Source organism: Lycium ferocissimum, chromosome 4, assembly GCF_029784015.1.
Source record: "Lycium ferocissimum isolate CSIRO_LF1 chromosome 4, AGI_CSIRO_Lferr_CH_V1, whole genome shotgun sequence".
Taxonomy (NCBI): Eukaryota; Viridiplantae; Streptophyta; class Magnoliopsida; order Solanales; family Solanaceae; genus Lycium; species Lycium ferocissimum.
Window position 1 is genome coordinate 39,833,518 of NC_081345.1, and position 24,093 is coordinate 39,857,610.

The 24,093-nt window shown below is 33.3% G+C and overlaps 3 protein-coding genes and 1 non-coding gene across 5 annotated transcripts; 3 read left to right on the forward strand and 1 right to left on the reverse strand.

The window, feature by feature from the left end:
- Window positions 1-2,541: 2,541 nt before the first annotated feature.
- LOC132052869 (metal tolerance protein B) lies at window positions 2,542-4,911 on the forward strand. The gene is made up of 2 exons (XM_059444574.1): window positions 2,542-2,786; window positions 3,753-4,911. The coding sequence occupies exon 2, from the start codon at window positions 3,753-3,755 to the stop codon at window positions 4,875-4,877; it is 1,125 nt and encodes a 374-aa protein (XP_059300557.1). The 5' UTR covers window positions 2,542-2,786; the 3' UTR covers window positions 4,878-4,911.
- Window positions 4,912-5,935: 1,024 nt separating this feature from the next.
- Window positions 5,936-8,133, reverse strand: LOC132052870 (ras-related protein Rab11A). The gene is made up of 3 exons (XM_059444575.1): window positions 7,999-8,133; window positions 7,656-7,859; window positions 5,936-6,771 (listed from the first exon to the last, which is right to left on the reverse strand). The coding sequence occupies exons 2-3, from the start codon at window positions 7,818-7,820 to the stop codon at window positions 6,286-6,288; spliced, it is 651 nt and encodes a 216-aa protein (XP_059300558.1). The 5' UTR covers window positions 7,821-7,859; window positions 7,999-8,133; the 3' UTR covers window positions 5,936-6,285.
- A 4,258-nt stretch (window positions 8,134-12,391) lies between these two features.
- Window positions 12,392-15,865, forward strand: LOC132052871 (uncharacterized). 2 transcript variants are annotated; one of them, XM_059444578.1, is made up of 4 exons: window positions 12,392-12,558; window positions 12,761-12,866; window positions 14,753-14,832; window positions 15,582-15,865. In XM_059444578.1, exons 1-3 carry the CDS (start codon window positions 12,447-12,449, stop codon window positions 14,829-14,831), a joined length of 297 nt encoding a protein of 98 aa, XP_059300561.1. In that variant the 5' UTR covers window positions 12,392-12,446; the 3' UTR covers window position 14,832; window positions 15,582-15,865. The 2 variants fall into 2 exon arrangements, with proteins under 2 accessions (XP_059300561.1, XP_059300559.1); XM_059444576.1 differs by lacking the exon at window positions 15,582-15,865 and adding an exon at window positions 15,048-15,373 and having other exon boundaries at window positions 12,393-12,558.
- Window positions 15,866-16,064: 199 nt separating this feature from the next.
- TRNAS-AGA (transfer RNA serine (anticodon AGA)) lies at window positions 16,065-16,146 on the forward strand. The gene has a single exon. It is a non-coding gene; the product is annotated as a tRNA-Ser (tRNA).
- Window positions 16,147-24,093: the final 7,947 nt, after the last annotated feature.

Genomic DNA, 24,093 nt, shown 5'->3' on the forward strand with positions numbered 1-24,093 from the left:
AGACGTTATCTCTAAAATCATACTACATCAAATAAAAAAATGTATTGATTTTTTTAAAGCATATAGTTAATTTCGGTGATTAAAAAATATTTCTTAATAATTAAATATGTATATATATGCGAACATAAATAAAAAAAAATTGGCTCTTTTTTGTGCAATTTCATCTTTTTTTCAAAGACAAAATCTTCTTAAAGTAAAATGTATATTTTATATAGATATTTTTTTTTTCAATAATGTATCTTCAAAGAGGATTAATCAAATATATATCGTTTTAGGGGTTGAAAAAACTTAGTGTTTACTTGAAATTATTTTAGTCAACTTTATATGTCGAGAAAATTAGCTACCATTTTTTATTTTGATTAAAGTTCAAATATAGAATTTTTACGTTGAAATCTGCTTATAAATTCATGGAAAATAAATATTTACGATATTGAGGGAAAATTGAAATAATATATGTTTTTAAAAAATCGGCTCGGACCTTATTTTATTGTAATTATGCAAAAACGTTCATGATGAGTTATATCGATTTTGTTTGATGAATTGTGAGTTTTTCTAAAAAGTAATGAAGCATGGTTCTATAATTATGAAAAAAAATATCGGGTTCTATATAAAATATTACGTTTCGCTTTTGACCTTACTCGGATTATCATTTATGAAAAAACACACTAGCTATTGTCAAAAAAAATTTGCCAATTTTTTTTTTTATTTTATGTTCGCATATATAACACATATTTAATTGAGTGTGTTAAAATATTTAGTTCGATTAATCCAAATAAATATGCTCTAAAAAAAAATGTTTAAGAAGATGAAAAATATAATAGAAAAAAATATTTTGTAACAGAGAGAAATCATATATATAATGTTATAACGTACACCATACGGAAATTTTGTATAACGTGGATCAGTGAATAAACTCATGTTTTAATTATAGGCCATGTTAAGTCGGATAGTATACCGTTTTGCTATGTAATATGGCGTAGTTATGGTTTATCAGTTATTTTTATAAAGTTGTTTTACCTTTTCCTTTTCCACCTGCAGCATCTGTAAAAATGTTGAAATTCAATATATATATATATATATATATATATATATCTGCGAAACACAAAAACACTACATCAAACAAAATTATGATCTAGACAAATCTTTAACTTTAACAAAATCTTCTTAAAGTAAAATGTATATGTAAATATATTTTTCTTTTCAATTTTATCTTCAAAGACTTTAATCAAATATATATCGTCTAAATGCCTACTTGAAATTACACCTTCGGTCTACCATTTCAATATTTTGATTAAAGTTCAAATATAGAACTTCGGTGCTTATAAATTCATGGAAAATTAATATTTACATATATTGGAAAAGTATATATGTTAAACTGGACCTTATTTTATTGTAATTATGCAAAGTTCATGATGAGTCTATCGATTTTGTTTGTGAATTGTGAGTTTACTAAAAAGTAATGAAGCATGGTTCTATAATTATGAAAAGGTAGTATTACGTTGCTACCTACTCGGATTATCATCTGCGGTAGATTGTCAATAATTATAAGGAAAAATCTCAAACTCCTCAAACCTTCAAAATTACGGGTGTTGAGTGTTTATATTCCATCCAAATAAAAAGAGATCTGAAAATGTTTAAGAAGATGAACCAAATATAATAGAAAAGTATTGCAACAGAGATTGCTCATATTGGTAATGTTATTACACCACCGGAAATTAGACTGTAGTGACTAAACTCGTGTTTTAATTATAGGCCATGTTTCCGGATAGTAATTGTGTTGTGTATGGCGTAGTTATGATTTTGCAGTTCTGATAAAGTTGTTTGTTACCAAAAAAAAAAATATATTCTTCACATTATTATAATTAGTGGTTTTCTTTAAATTACTCGCTCTAAACTTTCCAAGCTTTACTATCATGCAACTACTATTTCAAGACTAACTTGTAATATTGTGTCGATTGAACAAAACGTGATTATCATTCATGAGTCAACTTCACCAATCATCATTGTCCATCACCGTGGCATAACTGTTACTTATCATTAACTGTTTCCACACAAATTCACCACTTGCTATTACCCCCGACTACCATCACAATCCTTGCTAACTACCATCATCACTAATTTATAAATTGTGTTTCATGAAACATAATGTTTTAATATTACATAAATAAATTTTAATTATATGAATATAATAATATTTAATTATTATTTCTTTAAAATTTAGTTTTAATATCTTGAAAAGAATAAATATTTTTAATTATCCACTAGTCGGTTTTAAAGAAAATACTCCCTCCGTTTCAATTTATATGAATCCATTTGACTGGGCACGATATTTAAGAAAGAGGGAAGACTTTTGAAACTTGTGGTTAAAAATAAGTCTTGAAAATTTATGTGGCTATAAATCATTCATAAAGTGAATTTGTTTTTAAATTAGGAAAGAGATCATTCATTTTGGTACGAATTAAAAAGAAAATAGGTTCAAACAAATTGAAACAGAGGAGTATCATATTGAGAAATTGGAAATTAATCCTTAAAAAAAGAAAAAAGAAAAGACAAAGTTGGTGGCCTCTTAGCTTTCCGGTCCGGCCGCGCTGATTCTTCCTAAAGGAATACAAATAGGAAGAATCAATTATGGCGTGCCCATTCAGCGCCTTATTTCATTCCATAAAATAATTGGGCTCTAACTACGGGTTTACAAAGAATGTTTGTTCAATTTTCTCTAAATTTATTCATTTTCAGCTACAAGCCCTAGCTTCCCTTGCCTGTCTCTCCATTGTTTCTCAATCCAGGTGATAATTCTCTGCCCTGCAAAATTGCGCTTTCGACCTTTTTGATTCTCTTTTCTGTGATCTAAGTATTGGGTATGTGGAGTTTCAAGAATGTTTTATTCCTGAAAGATATTTCTTTTTTGGGTCATGATTGTGTTGATATATAATTGAACACGATAATTTTTTCTGTTTAAATTTTGATTACCCCTGCTCTGGAATTGTTGTATATAGTGTAGCAGCCATAAAACTTGAGAAGAAATGGAGCTTGAATGCTGAGTTAACAAATATGTTATTCTCAACCAGCTTAAAGGACTTTCAAACAAAGTTTTTTAGAGTTGACGGTATTTTGACTCCTTCTATGTCATTGATAGTAAAAAGTGCTGAATAGATGTACTTGTTGGATATTACTGTAAGGTTAATAATGATGGTGAATCATGTATCTATATCACAGAGCCTATACCAAAAAGTATATTGTCCATTAATGCTGCGTAGACTTTTCGTGAGTACATTTCAAACTAAAGTTTACTGTTTAGATTTACAGATCATGGCTTGACTTACAACTTAACTAAGGTTTACCATCTACTGCTTTCTTGCTTTATTCTTGTTGTTGACCTCTCAGGCGGTGTAATTGATGATCAGGGGCAGATCCAATGTAGCGGTATCAGGTTCATCTGAACCCAATACTTTCGGTGTGTAAAATTGTACTAAAATCGCAATAAATACTAGATTTGAAGTTTGAACCGATAACTTTAAAAATATAACGGGTTCGGTGCTAAGAACCTTAAAAATTGAACCCATAAAATTCCAATCCTGGATCCGACTCTGGTAATGATGAGGCTTCAACCATGCACTTCTGGGTCCAATTCTAGTGAATCTTCCCCTACCACTTTGATATATGTCATTGAGGCAGCATTGCTCAAACTCTGCAGTTCTATTTATTAGTAGTTCCTTCAAACATTTGGCTAACAATACTACATATTGAAACAGATGGAGCAACAGGAGGATTCCAAGTCTGAAATAAAGCAGTTGCTGGGAGCTAAATGTAATGGCCATCAAGTTCATTTTTCTTGCAATCCAATTTGCTCATTCTCGGAGCAAGAACATAGTATGTTGGATTCGAGACAAAGGTCAAAGTCGACTATGAAACTTTGTGGACTCATAATCTTCTATGTAATGGTCATGGCAGTGGAGACCATTGGCGGGGTAAAAGCCCACAGCCTCGCGGTTCTAACTGACGCAGCTCACTTGCTTAGTGACGTTGTTGGATTTTCTATTTCTCTTTTTGCTGTTTGGGTGTCCGGCTGGGATGCGACCAAAGAACACTCTTTTGGATACCACCGACTTGAAGTTTTAGGAGCCCTTATTTCTGTACAGCTGATATGGCTCATCTCCGGTTTTTTGATTTATGAAGCAATTCAAAGAATGTTTCAAACAAACGCCAAAGTGGACGGGAAGCTTATGTTTGCTATTGCTGCATTTGGTCTCGTTATAAACTTCATCTCAGTTGTTTGGCTTGGCCATGATCATTCTCTCCATAGCCATTCATTTAGTCCATGCAAGGATCACGATCACGATCATGATCATGATCATGAAATGCAAAAAATGCATCCAAGAAATGAAGAAGAGAGCTTGAAACTGGTAGCAGCATCCCCTAGTTGCAGCAAACATTCAAACATAAATATCGAAGGGGCTTACCTGCATGTGATATCTGATTTGATACAATCTGTTGGAGTGATGATTGCTGGGGCTATTATGTGGTACAAACCAGAATGGTTGGTGGTTGATCTTCTATGTACTATTTTTTTCTCTATCTTTGCTCTTAGTACTACGGTACCCATGCTTAAAACTATCTTCTCCTTATTGATGGAGAGGACACCAAAGGGAGTTGATATTGTTCAACTCGAGAATGGCCTAAAATCTTTAGCAGGAGTTAAGGATGTTCATGACCTGCATGTTTGGGCTATCACTATAGGAAAAAATGTTTTGTCCTGTCATGTTGTAGTCGAACAAGGATTTGACCAGTATGAAATTATTCAGAAGGTTAGGGAATATTGTGACACGACATACAGTATTCATCATGTAACCGTACAAGTTGAACCAGGTTCATTGTAGATTGTATATATTACTTAATTCGTCTTTCTCTCTATCTCTATTGTTGAGCATAACTTTCTCTGTTTCCTTGATAGCATAATTGATTTAGTGAATCTTTGGGTAGGGAGACGATTGCCAACATAATTTGAGAATTTAGGTGTTTTGTTACCCAATTTTCTAATGTTTTTCAAGTTCTCAAAGGGTCAAGACAGCAGCAACTATAAAAAGTTTTAATTTCTTTTCCAATCTCTCTTCCATTATAAAGACGATATCTGGAAAATGCCATGTTTTCTTTGGATAGTTTCTATGTTTATTCTAATCAGGTATTAATCACCAACTGGAGTTTCCAACTTGTGCCTTTTGCAATTTGAGAGGCCACCGTTAACCAAGTTATCAGCCGTCCACTATGCGACTTTGTCTACGGGAAAGGGACATTTTTGTTTTTGCAACTTGCAAGTCAAAACAACTAAAAGAGATGGAGACAGCCACAAGAATCGAATTCAAGCGTTATTTGTTAGTGCATTGCTCGATTTGTTTGCATCAAAGGGCAACTTTATATCAACTGTCATGTGATTAGGCTTTTTTCAAATCTTCCCATTTTCGACAATCCCATTAATGTCTGACAAATGTTAAGGGCGTGGTTCTATTTTTCTCCTTTCCCTAATATAATTAAGTCGAACTTTCTTTCTTGCATCTTTTGAAAATCAGAAAACATTAGCGGTCTCTTAAATCTATTAAGAAATGCCTTGGAGATGAAATAGGTCGAACAAAATAATGAGATAGGACAGAAAGGTTTAAGAGCGGAACAAGTATAGGACTTCTATAAGGACTTTGAATTAAAAATCTCTTACATTATGGGTGACAACATTGTAAGTACGTGGACTAGACTAAACATACTTTTCTTCTCCATACTATTCTTTCTTATAACTTCTTTCTTTTTCTTTTCCTCTTCGGTTTGTAAAATGTAAATCCGGACTCCGCCTTATATAGCATCTCTCTAATGTTATTCATATTCAACTTTCCTTGCTTTAAATACTGACACAAATTTGTAAAGGAGAAGGCAAATTGACAATAAATACTGAGAGAATAGCCGAAATTATTAACAGAAAATACAAGATAACATGCTGCCATTGAATTAACAACTCATGTGCACCATGTCCTGGAAGATTAGAGTTAATAATTTGGTCTTGCCAACATTACCAGTAGGTAAACAGTGAAACTGTGTATCATATGAAGTATAGGTCGTCCTAAGCCACTAGCCAATTGACATGCACAAGCTCTTCTGTTTTATCAATCAAGAAATCTACAAGCCTCTCTTACTCTGGGTGAAGGAAAAAGGAGAAGAAAATAGAAGAGAAAGAAAAGAAACAAGGGAAAAGCAAAAGTTTATGCGTTGCTACAAATTCTATTTCCTTTTTGAAACATCAACTCAAGTTGAACAGCAGCCTCTCTTCACATTTGCAGAGGTATCATTAACGTTGATGGTTGTACCATGACCAGGAGTTGCAGTGCTCGTGGCGGCTTCCTGGGCTGCCAATGCCTTCTTGCTAATGATATGGTATATATCTGTCAATATAGTGTGAAAAGCCTTATCAACGTTAAAAGCTTCCAATGCTGATGTCTCAAGAAATGACAGTCCTTCCTTCTCAGCTAAAGCTTGACCATCCTGTTCAGAGACTGCTCTAAGATGCTTAAGGTCAGACTTGTTTCCAGCCATTATGATCACAATATTAGAGTCCGCATGGTCTCTCAATTCCCGTAGCCACCTCAGAACATTGTCAAATGTTTGCCTCTTTGTTATGTCATAGACAAGGAGGGCTCCAACTGCTCCTCGATAATAAGCACTGGTGATGGCTCGGTATCTTTCTTGCCCCGCAGTGTCCCATATCTGGGCCTTCACTGTTTTTCCCTCCACCTGTATCATAAAGTTGAATTAGTAAGAGATGTCAAAAGAACAATAATTTTGTATTAGCCTCCCATTTCCATGCCTTAATAATGAGAAGAAATAAATATTGCGGCTGGCAGAAGCAATTTGCCTCACGAGTCCACAATAGGGCTTACAAAATTCAGAACTTCACTCACAGTACAAGATCTTTTTGACCTACATGACGCAATAAACGCCACTTAAGACATCTAGTTTTGCTGTCAAACATTTTCATTTTCACAGCAGAAAATAGCAGAGTTGTATAAGGTAGTAACTTTTAAGGTGTCAATGCCAAGTCACAAGCTGTCCTACTTTTCTCTCAGAGGCAGATCAATCCATAAACAAGACGATTCAAGCGTAAACCACAATTACCGAAGTTACTTCTCTCCTAACAAGAATGTCTATACAAAAGTCGAGCTGCATATACGCAATTTTATCTTGTGTATACCTTGAAATATGACTGTTTCAATAGACTATCAAAGAATCAAACTTTCTTGGCGTTCATTCAGAAGATGATCATGTCTGAGGTGTTTGTTTTTTCTTTACAATGGAAAAAGAGAAAAACTAACTATGATAAGTCATTTAGTAAAAATAACATATGATCATGGAAGTGGAAGTCAAAATAAGAAGGAACAAAAAGAGAAGCAATCATCGGTTCCTTCATGTAAATGACAGCCACATTATTACATTAAATTCTAAATGCTCAATATCAACAGCTCCCATCTCATGATTCAATAATCTCTGACATTATTCACATCGCAAAAAACATAATTCCAATAGCTTAAAATTAATCATTCAACAATTTAACTTAGTTTTCATGTTTCATAAGATGAACCAATGAGCAAATAAAATAACATCATGAGATTGATAGAAACCTGAAGAGTTCTGGTGGCAAACTCAACACCAATTGTGGACTTTGACTCCAAACAGAATTCATTCCTTGTGAACCTGGATAAAATGTTTGATTTCCCAACTCCAGAATCCCCGATCACGACGATCTTAAATAAATAATCATACTCATGATCCACTCTATTCGCCATTATCACTTTGATGATCTCTTCTCTCTTCTCTCCCAAAACCTACACAAAACAAACGAACAAACGATCGACAATCTAATCGGATCCCAAATAAATCCTAATTGCAACATAGACATAAACAGACGCTATTTGATTTTCAATTACAACACAGCGAAATGTATGCCGATATTGTAAAGCTTACCGGAAGGAGAGATCAGAACGGCGTCGTCCGGAGGAGAATGAGAGAAATGGTAATGACTATTATGGGAGAATTGTTCTAGTTTTGAAACGGCCAATGTGCGCACTACTTCTTTTCCTTCGTATTTTTTGAATATATACATTACTCGGTCCAAGAAAAAACGAACAGTTGTATACTTGCATTATTATTACTAGTAGTAGTATAGTACGTTTATTTTTATTGAAAGAATCAAACACTTTTTCCAGGCTTTACTTACGGTGACGTTCTGGTGAAGCTAACATAAATAATAGGTGTTTGGCGGAAAGACTTTGGTTGGCGCTGACAGTTGCAGGGCTGGAATGGGAATGTTTAATGTTAGTATTCTTTTAGATTTAATTAATTAATTCATCGTATCAAACGTTAACAGGCAAACAATTGGCATCAATTTTTACCCCTAAAATATTATTTTGTGTTCCACCACAGTTTTTGATGTTCACGACACCCTTTTCATTTCCAAGGAGAGGTTTTTATATACCTAATATCCTCTTAGATTTCTTTTTCTTTCTCCTTTAATTTAATCATCAACTGTTAAACATTTGTTAATCTGACTAATTGAGATTCACGAAATAGACACGTTCATATACTCCTTCTATTCATTTTATGTAAAAATATTTGATGGCATGAGATATGTAAGCTAAATACATATAAAGTATCAAAATTATCCTTTTTAAATATTTAGTGGTGAGAGTTCTACGTATCTTTCTTTTTCTCTTTCCTTGTAAAAAAAGAATCTTTATATCAAATGTATAGTGATCACAAAAATAAGTCATGTCAATAAAGATAAAGTGAGAATATTAGCATTAATTATTTTTCAAGAAAATGACATTTTAAGAATAGAGTTAAAAAAAATGCGTAATATAATATGTGGGAGAGGATTGCTAGCTAACGGTATTCATTGTCAGTCATAACATAATAATGATAACAAATATAAAGTATTTGAGTGGTAAGTAAGCAAGTATGCGTTTACTTTCTATTTCGTGGGTCAACCATAGCAATAATGCAGCATTATGGTCTCATCATGAAATGTCAGAACTATATTCCTTCACTAAGAATTAAACTCAATTAAGTAATCAACCCAAAAATGAAAGACTATGTCGACTTAAACAAGACTTCTTGAAATATATGTGCAATCTATTGAGAAATAATAATTGCACAAAAGCGAGAAGTGAAAAAATTGAGTGGAAAAGAATTTGGTAATCCAAAAAAAAAAGAGTACGGCATAGAAAGTACACGATTTTCTTTAGGAATTAGCTCTGACTCAACCGTGACTATAACAAAGCTTAATTGGCTACATTTTACTCATATTCGAGTCTACTCTTACGAGTAAACCATTTGCATATTCGAAATAATATATAGTGTGACGAAATGAAATACAGTATATTTTATTTCACCTCACACCAAATCAATCAATTTAATCATTAGAGTTACAAATTAAATGTGTATACATAACAATTAACTACAGTTAAATAATAAAACTTGATATGCAAGACATAGGTCTTGTATCATTTACTTGGTGCACCTTTTGTGTACGTGTTATCCTAGTCCTGAAATTTCAGTTTTACGTTTTTGCCCAACCCGTTTAATACATATGACAATAGTGGAATCAGAATAAATTGCACGGTTTTCCCTTTAAATGGGTTGGTCTTTAATTTTTGCCCTCAGCAATCAAACTTATGTCTAAGAGGCATGAATTCTTTAAAGACGCGGGGGTATAACTTCAGAATATTATGACGCGAAATTATAAACTTATGCCTGAAGAAAAAGTTGTTTACTTTGAAGAGCAAAAAAATTAAAGACGAGCACCAAATAGGGAAAAAGTGCAAATAGCCCGTTTAATACATATGATAGTAGGAATTTTTACATGTTGTAGCTAACTATAAGAGGTATTTAAGTATAATAAGTACACTTTAAATATATTATCATATGTTGTTACCTATACTACCATAATTTGTGTATTTCATTTCTCTTGTTTCCTCTTTCACTCTCTTCTTTCCCCTCCTAAAAAGATACGGGCATTGACCATCTCTTCGTCGTGAATGTACATTGAAGCTGCTTAGCCGGAAACATACTTTGTCTATGCGTGTATGATTTGAGTGCTGACTATCTCGGGTTGGGGAAGCAGATCTGTGCGTGTGAGATTTTAGATCTGGAACTTGGTTACCGGTGCCGCCGGCGTCTCCGATCTTCCTCCTCCACCGTCTTCGCCGTTGGTGCTCCATTACCGGTGGTTGATCTCGGTTCACGCCGCCGGGACTCTATTACTTGCGGTTGATCTCAGTTCATGCCGCCGATGCTTTTGTATAGATCTTCTGTTTAAGAATCTGATAAGAAACAAAGTAAAGAAACTTGCAGTAAAAACAAAATTTGACTAGATCTAAAAGAATCAAACCTTTTAGATCTCTCTTATGCATTTATTGCAGATCTGTATGAATGTAATGTATCTTTTGAGTTTATTCTTCATTTTTTTTTTTTACAGTAAATACAGTGTAAATACATAGTTGAATACATTATTCAACAAGGTCACATTTGTATGATCTCGAGTGAAGCTGTTGTAGATCTGTATGAATACAGTGCATTTTAATTTTTCTAGTAAATACAGTATATTCTTAATTGTATTTGAGTGTATTCTTCATTATATGAGTGTAAATACATTATATTTCGTATTTCGCGGAGATCTGACCGGATTTGATTTTAAAAGACAATGCATTTTGTATTTTTGCCGAAGATTTGACCGGGTTTGACTGCATTCTTCATTTTTTAGTGTAAATATTGTGTATTTTTTATATTCTCTTGTATTTTTGTCTTTTCGAAGGAGAAAACTGTGTATTTGAATACACTCGAAACATGTGAAAGATAGTTGTATTTGACTGACTGTATTTTGAAAATGTGTATTTGAATACACATAAATATACCCAAAATAGCTATGAATTGTAATTAAGAAAATAATAGATATGGTTGGTTAGAAGCCTAGAAACTATAACTATTTATGTAAGCTACCATGATAGTACATTTTTTTGCGCGGAGTGCCCTTCTTTTGGGGTGGTCTTTAAATTTTGCCCCTCATATTTGAAATCTTTAAAATTTGCCCTTCGGCTAACACCCATAGGTTCCAGGTTCGAACCCACGCGCAGTCAAAATTTTTAAAAAAATTCGCAAGGCAGAGTTTAAATTTCGCTATGCCGGACCCGGCATACTTTTGTTAAGGAATTACCAAAGTTATGCCGGACCCGGCATACTTATGCCTTGTGGGCAAGGACTTGCATAAGTATGCCGGTCCGCATAAAAGATTTGCCCTTAAAAGTATGCCCTCATAAAGTTTGCCCATTAAAAGCATAACTTTGTTAAGGAATTACCAAAGTTATGCCGGACCCGGCATACTTATGCCATGTCTGCCCATAAGGCATAAGTATTCAAGAAAAAGTCAGTTCTTCACATAATTTTTAACTACATGCCCATCCTAATTAAAATAAACAGAATCCAAACTTAACAATATTAACACATCTGCCACGATTGACAACCTCATCATGAATTGCATTTGCACCAGCATCTGTACCATTTCCACCCAGCACAAGAGCATGTTTATTCCTGTCAAGAAGTAAATCTTAGATAAAGCCAAAGACAATAATTCTGGTGTAAGTAAGCTAGCTATAGATGGTCAGTCAAGCACCTGAATGCTATCCACAATGTCAGAAACTTTAGGTCCTCCACGTGATACACCTAGCAAGCTTCCACAAGAATGATGAATATTTTGAACCACTTTCTGGGATAACTGGTAACAAAACATGCTATGACTTATCACTCAAATATTTATTTCTGTTAGGACCCGACATAACTTTGATAATTCCTTCACAAAGTTATGCCGGTGGGGGCATACTTTTAATGGGCAAACTTTTCTTTGTGAAGGAATTATCAAAGTTATGCCAGACCCGGCATACTTATGCCAAGTCTGCCCACAAGGCATAAGTATGCCGGTCCCATAACTTTGGTAATTCCTTCACAAGTGTATGTCGCCGTTAGCGCATAGCGAAATTTAAATCGCCTTGCGAATTTTTTTTTAAAATTTTGATCGCGCGTGGGTTCGAACTCGAAACCTATGGGTGTTAAATTACAAGAAAATTTAAACATTTCAAATATGAGGGGCAAAATTTAAAGACCACCCAAAAGAAGGGCAATTCTGCGAATTGCCCATGATAGTATCAGCCTTAATTGTCATAAAAGGCCCATCAAATGATTTACAATCTCATGGACCAGTGGCCCATATAACTCCTCTAATGCCCAACTTATAAACCAGTCCACTGGACTCTGGTCCGGGTCTGTTAATGACCGAAACTTGCCAACAATCTTTTTTCCTTTATTATCATCTGCACACGCACGAGTATCATTTTCACAAGCAAACTGATCAATTCTTGAAGATGAAGAAGGAGGATACCGTGAAGCTAATTAGCGCTGAAGGTTTCGAATTCATAATTGATAAGAAAGCTGCTATGGTTTCACAGACCATTCGTAACATGCTCACTTCTCCAGGTCAAATCTATATTTTTTTTTAATTTCAATCAGGGCTTTGTTTTGGACCCATTTTGATTTAATTCCATAATCATTGTAATTGGACCAGAAATGTGATTTCTTTGTATAATTAAAAGAAACAATTAGAGCGATTGTTAATTTCTATTTGGTGCTGATGGCAATTGGAATGTGATTGTAACTATTTTTAATTTTATTGTTACAGGGAGTTTTGCTGAGACTGAGCATGGGGAAGTGACTTTTCCAGAGATTAGCACTACCATTCTTGAGAAGATCTGCCAGTACTTTTACTGGTCCCTTCAATATGCAAGGTCATATCTTTATTTATTTTGAACACAATACTAGTACCATGTTTTGTCTTGTGTTGATTTCTTAATGATAGAATTCAGGCTTACCCTTTAATTCAGAAGGATTTATAACTACAATGGGCCTCAATTTTCGATGTGTAATTTGATAAATGAGCGAGGAGGTTACCTAACAATAGCATGGAAATGCCATGATATGTTGTATACATGTTTTAGGCTTTTCAGTTAGTAGTTTGTGGGCCCTAAGAGGAGCATTTGAATTATGGTGTTCTTGCTGTTCAAGATTTTCGATATCAATTTTAGTTCTGGAGAACCCCTTACCCCTCACAGCTTGATGAACTAGCTGTAACTAGGCCATGCTCATATACTTGTATTGATCTTTGCAAATCCCAAGCTTTTCTTGGGGAAGAAATAGTCTTGGATATGACCACTTTTATTATTGAACTGAATATGGATTACAATTATATCAGGTCTCCTTAAAGCACCTTCAAGGAGGTCTTCATTTAGATGAGCTCGGCCTAATATAGACCATGATATATAGCTTTGTATCCGCAAGGTTCCAAGATGCGGTAAACTGGATTTAGTTTGTTTCTTGGTTCTAAATGGCCGTCCTAAGTTTTTCCTGCGTTTGGCATTACGCAATTGGAGTTAGAAATCTTAAGTTGCTGAATTGTGGTCTTGATTTTCCTTATTGGTTGAAATGAGGCGATAAGTCATTTTCAGGTTTATAAATCATGGAAATTTGGGAGGTATATAGGCTTACGCAATTTCATCAAGGAGAGGCTCACGTTTTAATAAGTAGGCTCAAAGAAATGAATGAATAGGATTGCAGTCTAGCACCAATAGAGGATGCAAAGTCAACAGGCTTTTCACCTCTTCAGCTTCATTTTTCAGCAAGTAGTCTCAAAGAAATGAATAAGTAGGGTTGCATTCTACAATCGAACCCAAAGAAATGAATGAGTAGGGTTGCAGTGTACAACCCAAAAACAATGCAAAATCAAGAGGACTGTCCACCTTTACAACTTCATCTTTTACCAAATAGGCTCGAAATGAATGAATAGCGCTGCAGTGTACAACCAAAAGAACACTGCGAATTCTGAGACTTATGTCCTCTTCAACTTCTGGTTATGATTTCTCTTGCTGAATATTTACAAATTTTGGGACATTATGGTGGTACAATCTATTGTGGTGCAACTACCTGCTTTAAATCAGTAAATCTTTAACTGTTAAGATTAGTCTTCTTTGACTTCCTTGTAGCTTTAAGGAGAGCATTGGATTTTTATAAAAGACGGTTATCACTTTAAAGTTTAATCTAAGACGATGCTTCATTTAATCGCAAAGGTGGGGTAAGGTCTGCGTACATCCTACCCTCCCCAGACCCACTTGTGGGACTATATTGGGTATGTTGTTGTTGTTGATGCTTCACTTAATCGAATTTTGCTTCATCTGCGAGGTTGGGGGCAAGCATTTGAGTGGTCAACATGCTATGGTAATTTGTTGTAAATAGAGATTTTCACTGAAATAGTGCTTCATCTCAAGAAACACAAGTAGGCTTTTCCAGTATCATGCTGCTTCTCTGTTTGTGATGCAACATATCTATGAGTTAGTGAGCTAGCTGCTAATAGGTCTTAGTGTTCCCCTTTTTCGTGGATCACATATCTAGAAGCTCCAACATGAGCTATTATTGGGTATTGATATTCCTATCCTTTTGATCTTATGAAGTAACTCCTTCTCCTTCTTATATGCCGTTGATTTTGTTTTGGTTGGGCCTGCCAAGGTAGGGGTAAGGTCTGCGTCTACTCTACCCTCCCTCCTGAGACCCCGCTTGTGGGATTCCATTGGGTATGTTGTATTTTGTTTGGTTGGACTTATATGGATTTTTTCTTCTGCAGTGGCAAAGAAACAGAATTTCATATTGAGCCTGAGATCACTTTGGAATTGATGATGGCTGCCAACTATTTGCACACCTGAGGTATTACTTCTTGTTATCGCAGCAAAATTCCTGATTGTGTAGTGTTTCCTTATTCTTTCTTGGTAATACTTTACGAGCCAAATATTCACATAGCTGACCTATCATCTTTATTTTTGTGCAATTGAATCTTTTCTGTCGGGATTTATAACTGCTTTGTGTTTCATTTCTTGATATACCCCCCTTAGTTTGTTCCTAACTGAGTGATTGTTTTCCAGGAACAATATTACTTTGGGGCCCTAAGGTCTAGAAGTTCGAAAAAATGCTGTTTCTAGCATCGAATTGCCATTGGAGCTTGTAGAATGTGGATATTTTTTAGTTGTTTCTGAAGTTGGCACTGTAACTTTTGGTACATAAGTTGTCTTTATCTGCTGGAGAATGTAATAGTATTTTAGACATTTTGGGGCCTCAGTTCTATCTGTTCTATGACTAACCCATTTTAACAGCAGAATTTATCCCCATGTGTATGAATGTTCATGTATCATGTGGTACTTGAATCTTTACGGTACTCTATACTCAAGACAATACTTGAAATGTTTCCTGATATCCTCCTTTAAACCTTTTCTTATATAACTAGTAATGGAATCCTTATTGATTGAGCACTATGAGAGGATTCCTTGTGAATTCTATCTGGTATGAGACATAAGAGGATTTTTTGGACTTTCTTTTAAGCATTGCATGGTACTTTTTCAATATAATCTTACCTTATCCAAAAAATTCCATGGTCCAAACTAATGCATATCTTCTTACAGGCTAATTCGTGTTATTTACAAACTTTCAATGATTAAAACAAGAAGGGAAAAGGACCACAAGGATCAATGGCTGATTTCAAGGTTCAAAAGCAGTGACCTATATAAGTAACATAGAAACAATTTTACCTTTGCTCCAAGGTTTCCTTTTTAAAATGATGCAAAACACTTGCAAACAGACCTGCTGTGAGGATTGTACTATCATGTTTAAGACGTTGTCTTCAAACAGACCTCCTGTGAGGATTTTTATCCTCGAAATAAACACACATACAAGTTGTAAAGTTTTACATTTCTCCTTTTCTATTGCTTGACGTCCAATAAGTGGGATAAAATTTGGTGCGTGCCCACAAACACAACTCAGAAAGTCTAGAAAATGAAAACCTACTATGAGGATGCTCCTCGAAATAGAACATATCAATTTTACATTTCTTCTTTTCTTTTGTTGTCTGTAGAAAATAATTACTATATGAAAAGTAACAACAACTAGTGGACGTGCCGGAGTGGTTATCGGGCATGACTAGAAATCATGTGGGCTCTGCCCGCGCAGGTTCGAATCCTGCCGTCCACGTTCACCCTTTTTTCATTATACTGATATTTTTATTTTATTTTATTTCTGTTTTATAATTTTTGCATTTAGCCACCTTTCTCTACCTTATTTTTATCAAGTAAACTAGTTTCGACATACGCGCTTTGCGCTTGATCAAAGCGCGTACAATAATTTGTATAGAGAATTACACTTTCTATTTGTCCTATAATTTAATTTAAATGTGAAAAAAAAACAATCAAATTTACATGGAAAGTATCGCTTTGGCATACGAATTTACTTAATTATGTGGTACAATTTTTTTAACTTATAGGTGAATATGAGTGCATTCTTACTTCATAGTGGGCGACACTGCAAATTTATGTAAAATCTTGGAGCAAAGTCTTACTCAGTCTTGAATTCCTAAATATTAGGATTTCTTTACATAGTTTAAATAAATAAAAATTTAAGTTAGCAAATATTAGTTGATTTGAAAATCCTACATATTATGTACATGGTAGTTCTAATAATAAAATATTTAATATATAATTTTCGTTGATTTCAAAGTCCAAAATATTAGAAAATAAATAAATTTAGGGGTTTCAATAATTCTCTACTTCTAAATAAATATTATAAAAATTATTAATTTACAGTTTTTTCTAACATAAAACTTATTATAACTAATTAAATAAAAAAAGAAGTAGAATTTGTCATTTATAAAAGGGTTATTCGTTGATCACAAATTAGTTATAATGCTTAGTTGTTTTTAACTTTAAAAAGATGAGAATTGGATTTTTATATATTTTTTAAGAAAACCTTTTAACTTCTTTTTTTTATTATTAACCTTTGAATAATTTGTGTATGTTATTGGTTAATGTTTCTCTCTGGGCAAAAGATTTGTATATTGAGTCATTTAAGAACTACTACTATTGTTTTGGATATTTTTAAAGACATTGAATAACAATTTTTGAAAATACTAATTCAAATAATGAAAGAATTTATGTTTATATGAGTAAAATATTAAATTTTTAAATATTATGAGTTCTTAGATAGTTCAATTTAGGAAAATTTGGCAGTCAAAATTTTCTTTAATTTGATAGTATTAAATAATTAGAAAAATTATTAAATGACAACAACAATAACATGCCAGCATAATCCCACATAGTGGGGAAATCTTGTCCATTTTTGAAATCTATTCTTAAATTTTTAGATTTTAACTTCTTTTTTTTTTGGTGATAATTGATTTGGTCATTTTCATACTAAATTAGATAATAATAAATTGTTTATAATTTAAGAAATATAGCGTAGCACAAACGTGAATGGAGTTCATTTTTACTTTATACATGTGCACAAAGAATTTGAGGTGGCTTATAAATTCGTTATGTCTTTTAATGTAAAAGTGGTTTAATCGTTAACAGTATATAGAAAACTTAGAGGAAAAACAAGATTTTTTTTTTTTTTGTAATAACATAAAGACTCCTAAACCTAAAAGGAAGCCAAAGCGGTAAAGTTTTCTAACGTGACTACATAAAATTTAGTTAACTTTAAAATTCTAAATATTAGAAAAATAATTAAATGACTATTTTGTCTAGTGCAAAATCTTTTTTTTATTTTTTTATTTTTTAAATGAGAATGTATATTTCGCTAAAGGCGTTCATGCTTCTAACACAGTGTGTGTGTCCGTATTCGATCACTATATAGTTAAAAAATAAATAGTAGTAATAATATGATTGATACTCATATACCATATACCCTCTCGCTTTTAAAATATTCTGAATACTCATATATTGAAAACATCAAATATTAGATTGACATAATTCTATAATAACAAAAAGAGAAAGAAATACATCCGCAATATAATATATATGCCAAAAAAGTTTTACCCAAAAAGAAATGAACCACAAGAATACACATAAAGAACAAAATAGTATTACTTATTATATAAAATTAAACTACTCCTAATAACTTGTAGTAACTGTTTAGAACAAATAAATTATCATAAATGTTGCTTCCGAGTGATCCGAAGTCGTCTTATCTAACACATTGCCAAAAACATCACCTTAATAAATTAGATTAACATAATTCTATAATAACAAAAGGAGAAAGAAATACATCCACATACATGCCAATAAAAGTGAACTACACGAATACACATAAAGGACCAAATATTACTTATTATATAAAATTAAACTACTCCTAATAACTTGTAGCAACTGTTTAGAACAAATAAATTATGATATATGTTGCCTCCGAGTGATATAAAGCCGTCTTATCTAACACATCACTATGAAAAACATGATTTCAATCAAATATTGCAAAAAACAATATGTAAAATTTGCTATCCATAGATAGTTACATTGAATTAATAAGCCAAAAGACAAAGAAAAAACTCAATATGAAATTGAAAATCATACCTAATTATAGACCGTCTTTGACTTGGTAAAGACCACCTTAATAACATGATATGTTCCTCCCTTTGTTCCTACAAATTCCAATTTAATTATAATATAATTAATTACATATAAAAATATTTAATATCTTCATTCATAAGATGAATCTCCTATATTTTAAGATCCTATTTAGCTTATTCAATAAAAGAATAAATTATGCTCCATTAAAATACTTATTTTAATTTGTTGTGTTTATTTTTTACTTCCAGAAACATATTGATATATGGCTTTCTATTGATCATATCAAATATTTTTTTATTGTTTTTTTAGCACGTACAAATAGGCAAGTGCTTTATTAATACTTAGTTCTTTTTCTTTCACTAATTTGTACTCACAGAGTTATATGTTGTAATTGTAAATTATTAGTTCTAAACTCAAGTATATCATGTAATAAAAACAAAACACAAAATAAAAATGTACAATATTAAGTGGATTTGGTTTTAAATTCTGATTTAAGTAAGAAGTCTCCCAAGAAATAATTTAGAGAAGTCTCCCAAGAAATAATTTAGGTGTACCTTTTAACCTAAATCTCATTGAATTCTAATATCTTCTACACTGGCAGTCTGGCCTAGGTCAAAATATCATTGAACTCTAATGCTCTTTTTTACTTTGTTTTTTATTTTCTTTTATTTGTTTGTACATTGTCGTATTTTTATTTCTTTCATGAAAAATATCCTCTGATCACATGCATACTGTTTAGGGGATTTAGTCCTATAAATTCATGGAGAAATTAATAAATAACACTTATAAAAGAATATCTCAATTTCCATTGTTTATACTAAGTTGGTGCAAAACTAATTAAGTTATATTTTTCAGTCTTGTTACAAAAGGAACTCCAAATAATGTTATAGTGTTGCAACGTTACTATTATACAGATATCATAATTCTAACTAAAAAAAAAAAAAAAAAAAAAAAAAAACATTGATCACTTTCATGGACTACAATGCATAGTTTTATGTAGAACTAACTTTGGAAAAAGAAAGAAAATTATACAACTGTACTTTAAGTTAAACAGGTAGAAGTTATACCTCAAAATAGTTCTTGCATCTATGGAGCGAGCTTTCTCCCGCTCAAGCTAAAATTTTGGTTGATTATCAAGTTCTTCACAAAGAGAATGATGTGCCTCCTCAGTTGACTCTAGATGTTTTAACTATTGCATGCCAGACGTATAACATGGCACATTCAGTGTAATTATTCATGGCCTATATGTATTTCAAACACTTGTTAGAGATTAGAAAAAGAACTGAAAACGTAATTTTTGACACAGACAGTGACAACGACTTTTTAAAATATCTAAATAAAATTCAACACACATTAGGCAGATAAAATCTCAAATCACACGGAAAAGATCGCTAAGAAATAAAAGCTGCATCTTGTATTCAATTTGATCATATGCATATAAGTGGACAAGCATCCTATGCACATCTAATTAGAATGAAAAGAAATACAAAAAAAAAAAAAAAAAAAAGACAGTGACAACGACTTTTTAAAATATCTAAATAAAATTCTACACACATTAGGCAGATAAAATCTCAAATCACACGGAAAAGATCGCTAAAAAAATAAAAGCTGCATCTTGTATTCAATTTGATCATATGCATATAAGTGGACAAGCATCCTATGCACATCTAATTAGAATGAAAAGAAATATTAAAAAAATTAAAATAAAAATAAAAATTCAACCATTCGTCAATAATGAGAACGTACAAATAAGCTCTATATATATAAGCAATAGGCGGCTGAAAATTGTATATAAGGTAAGTTTAATTCAATTCAAAGTCTTAAATATTAGTGTTTTCTACCTATGTCAAATAAGGAATGATTTAATAAGTTTTTTTTTTCTAGTTATGTTTTAATCCTAAATATTAGGCAAATAAAAAATGACAATTTTATCTACTATAAAGTCTTTTAATGAAAGGCAAAAAATTCAATTAACATTTCTAAAGCTCTTCGTGCTTTTAATATAATATAGATTAGGGGCGAAAGAGTTAGAAAATTACTAGTACCAGTATTTCATTCAAGAAAAAGATAAAAAAGGAAAGGCACTAACAAGAGGAAAGGAAAATTGCAAAGATAAAGAAATTGCATTGTATCAGATTCCCCAGCCTACAAGTCACATTTCAAGCATGCAAAATCGATATTCGTCTTTTGCTAAACGATAGCGGTCGTTTATAATACAACTATTTATAGTCTGTGGAGCAATATATCTCACGAGTATACAAAAGTGGTTTTGCACAAAATGGTATTCAGTAGCTTTGTAACGGTGTAAGAGGATGTTTAGGTCCACTTTCAAGTAGAAATATTTTTTGTGAGATAATATATATTTCTCACCAGAGAAATGGAACATAATTCCAATCCCAGCAAATGATGTTGTAGTATTAAATATTAAAAAATGTACAGTTACCTTTTCAATTTAATTTAAATGGAGCATCATGGTCACTGATCAGTAAAAATTCATATAGCTTAATTGATCTCAACTTGTTTAGACTTGAGACGTAATAATAATGGCATTATTGTGCTTTTCTTCTCCCTCTGTTAATCTATCATGTCAGGAACTCATTTTATCTTCCACAGGATTTTAAAGAGTAGGTAGCTTATTGGAACTCAATAGTTTTGATTCGAATATTGTATACGGAAAAGGGCCAAATATACCCCTGAACTATTGAAAAAGGGCCAAATATATCCCTCATTATACTTTGGGTCCAAATATACCCCTGCCGTTATATTATTGGTCTAAATATACTCCTCGTCCGTTAAAGTTGTCCAAGGTGGACATCCAATCCTACGTGGCACCGACATTTGATGAGGTGGATGCCACGTGGCATGCCACCTCAAAGACCCTTAACCCATTTTACCCTCCCCTCTATTTGTTCTTCCACCACTAAAATTGTCACGACCCAAACCGATGAGTCATGACGAGTGCCTGATCTCTAGTGACCAAACACCCTATGCTCGTATCTGAATAACACTAAATAACAAGGGCCCATAAATAGCTCAATCTGAACTATACTGACTCAAGAAAGGAGGACATTATAAACTCTGTATAATCTGCATATATATAAGCTGGAAAGAACAATGCAAGCCGACTAGGCCGCTGCATATGCTGTACACAAAAGAATAGAAACCGACAAGGCTTCATCACATTTCATCTATATACAATTGTCTACAGACCTCTACTAGAATAAAAGCTATAGAAAGGATGGGACAGGGCCCTGTCATACCCATATGCATATCTACATCTCAAAAGTAGCATATCAAAATGAACTGCAGCTCCGAATCAAGTGGAGCGCACTGACCACTATTGGATGAAAATCTGCGACCGAGGGCCGGGCCCGTATGTTTACACGAACTGCGGGCATGAATGCAGCCCCCCAAGCAATAGGGGAGTGCGACAATGTACTGAGTATGTAAGGCATAAGAGTAACATATACATAAGAATCATGAACGGACTCTGAAACGTAAAAGCTAAACTGCCTGTCTGAATGCATTTGTATGACTGAATATCTGAAAGTATCTACATAACTCGTATAACCGAAAATGCCTTCGGCGTATAATATGCATGCTCCCAATAATAATCATGTACATGTATATATAGGTCATAGTGCTGAGCAACGTTCAGCCCGATCCATATCTCATATCCAATCGGCCTCTCTGCGGCCATCATCAATATCATCATCACTGTGCACCAGCTGATCAGGTGGTAATGCGTATATAACGCCTATCCCTTTTCCCTCATACCCTATATACATATAATATACGCGTATATAACGCCTTCTGGTCACGGGTCAATATGAATATGAATAAGTGAATGCAATGCATAAATAAAATGAATACAGGACTCTCGGAGTGACATAAGGTCGTACTACCCTAATATACATCTTTGAGCTAATATCATCAATATAAGATCTTTCAAGAACCATGAATAGAATGAACAATCATAAAAGGGATACAGGAACATCAATGACTGAAGTACTCCTAGTGCTTCTAAGAGTAGAGTAATATGAAAGCTCGTTTACTCGCTTGTTCGTTCATATCATAAGATCATGCCAAAATGAAGGAAGGATAGCCTTAACATACCTTAACGTCTCCTTAATCACTTAACGTCTCCTTCCAAGTTCGCGAAGTCTACATTCAAGAGGAATCACACTAAGGTTAGGTCTAGAAAACACTACTTAAGTTCCAACTAGCGTAATTAACGAATTAACGAATTAACGAAATTTGGGCAGCATTTCCCTTATTTTATCGACTTCCACTATATTATAAAACAGCTCCCAATCAACAATAAAATTATCATCGATTCCATAGGCTTCATTTAATGCCCAAAACTCCTTTTCATATTCAACACATAACAACAATTTCAACACAACTCTATATACACTCGTATACCATACTTCCTCATCATCACTACCGCCATTCATAACAAGATTGCACTCATTTTATTTTATTTCCAACAACTCCAAACTTCTTGAGAGCTTTAAAACCTTCTCCCTATTATATTTAACAAAACCCAAGTGAAATCAAAGATCAAGAGGCAAAAATCAAGAGAATCAAGTGTTGGGAGGCTCACTAGGGTTTGTAGAACCCAAGAATTTCTTTGGTGTTGAAGTTGGGGTTTCACTCAAGTGGGATAGTTGATTCAAAGCTTGCTCTTGTGTGATTAAGGTAAGTTTTCACATCTATTTTCATGTTATTAAGAATGTCTAGTTGTTGAATAACTTGATTGAGGGAAGGAAAAAAAAAGGGAAGTTCAAATGTGGGTTTGATGATATTATGAGTAATAAATTGACTTGAGTTGTGATTGTTGGAATGTTTTGAGTATAATCTTATTATGAATGGTGGTAGTGATGATAAGGAAGTATGGTATACGAGTGTATATAGAGTTGTGTTGAAATTGTTATTATGTGTTGAATATGAAAAGGAGTTTTGGGGATTAAATGAAGCCTCTCAATTATGGAATCGATGATAATGTTATTGTTGATTGGGAGTTGTTTTATGATATAGTGGAAGTCGATAAAATAGGGGGAATGCTGCCCAAATTTCGTTAATTCGTTAATTACGCTAGTTGGAACTTAAGTAGTGTTTTCTAGACCTAACCTTAGTGTGATTCCTCTTGAATGTAGACTTCGCGAACTTGGAAGGAGACGTTAAGGTATGTTAGGGCTATCCTTCCTTCATTTTGGCATGATCTTATGATATGAACCAACAAGCGAGTAAACGAGCTTTCATATTACTCTACTCTTAGAAGCACTAGGAGTACTTCAGTCATTAATGTTCCTATACCCCTTTTATGATTGTTCCTTTTGTTCATGGGTCTTGAAAGTTCTTATATTGATGATATTAGCTCAAAGATGTATATTAGAGGTAGTACGACCTTATGTCACTCCGAGAGTCCTGTATTCATTTTATTTATGCATTGCATTCACTTATTCATATGCATATTGAACCGTGACCAGAAGGCGTTATATACGCGTATATTATATGTATATAGGGTATGAGGGAAAAGGGATAGGCGTTATATACGCATTACCACCTGATCAGCTGG

What these genes read in the sequence shown, in the direction of transcription:
- LOC132052869 (XM_059444574.1), top strand. Translation starts at nt 3,753, where the DNA reads ATGGAGCAACAGGAGGATTCCAAGTCTGAAATAAAGCAGTTGCTGGGA.
- LOC132052870 (XM_059444575.1), bottom strand. Translation starts at nt 7,820, where the DNA reads ATGGCGAATAGAGTGGATCATGAGTATGATTATTTATTTAAGATCGTC. An exon ending in TTGCCACCAGAACTCTTCAG is followed by an intron (nt 6,772 to 7,655) that starts GTTTCTATCAAT and finishes TTTATGATACAG; the next exon opens with GTGGAGGGAAAAACAGTGAA.
- LOC132052871 (XM_059444578.1), top strand. Translation starts at nt 12,447, where the DNA reads ATGAAGAAGGAGGATACCGTGAAGCTAATTAGCGCTGAAGGTTTCGAA. An exon ending in TAACATGCTCACTTCTCCAG is followed by an intron (nt 12,559 to 12,760) that starts GTCAAATCTATA and finishes TTATTGTTACAG; the next exon opens with GGAGTTTTGCTGAGACTGAG. An exon ending in TGGTCCCTTCAATATGCAAG is followed by an intron (nt 12,867 to 14,752) that starts GTCATATCTTTA and finishes TTTCTTCTGCAG; the next exon opens with TGGCAAAGAAACAGAATTTC.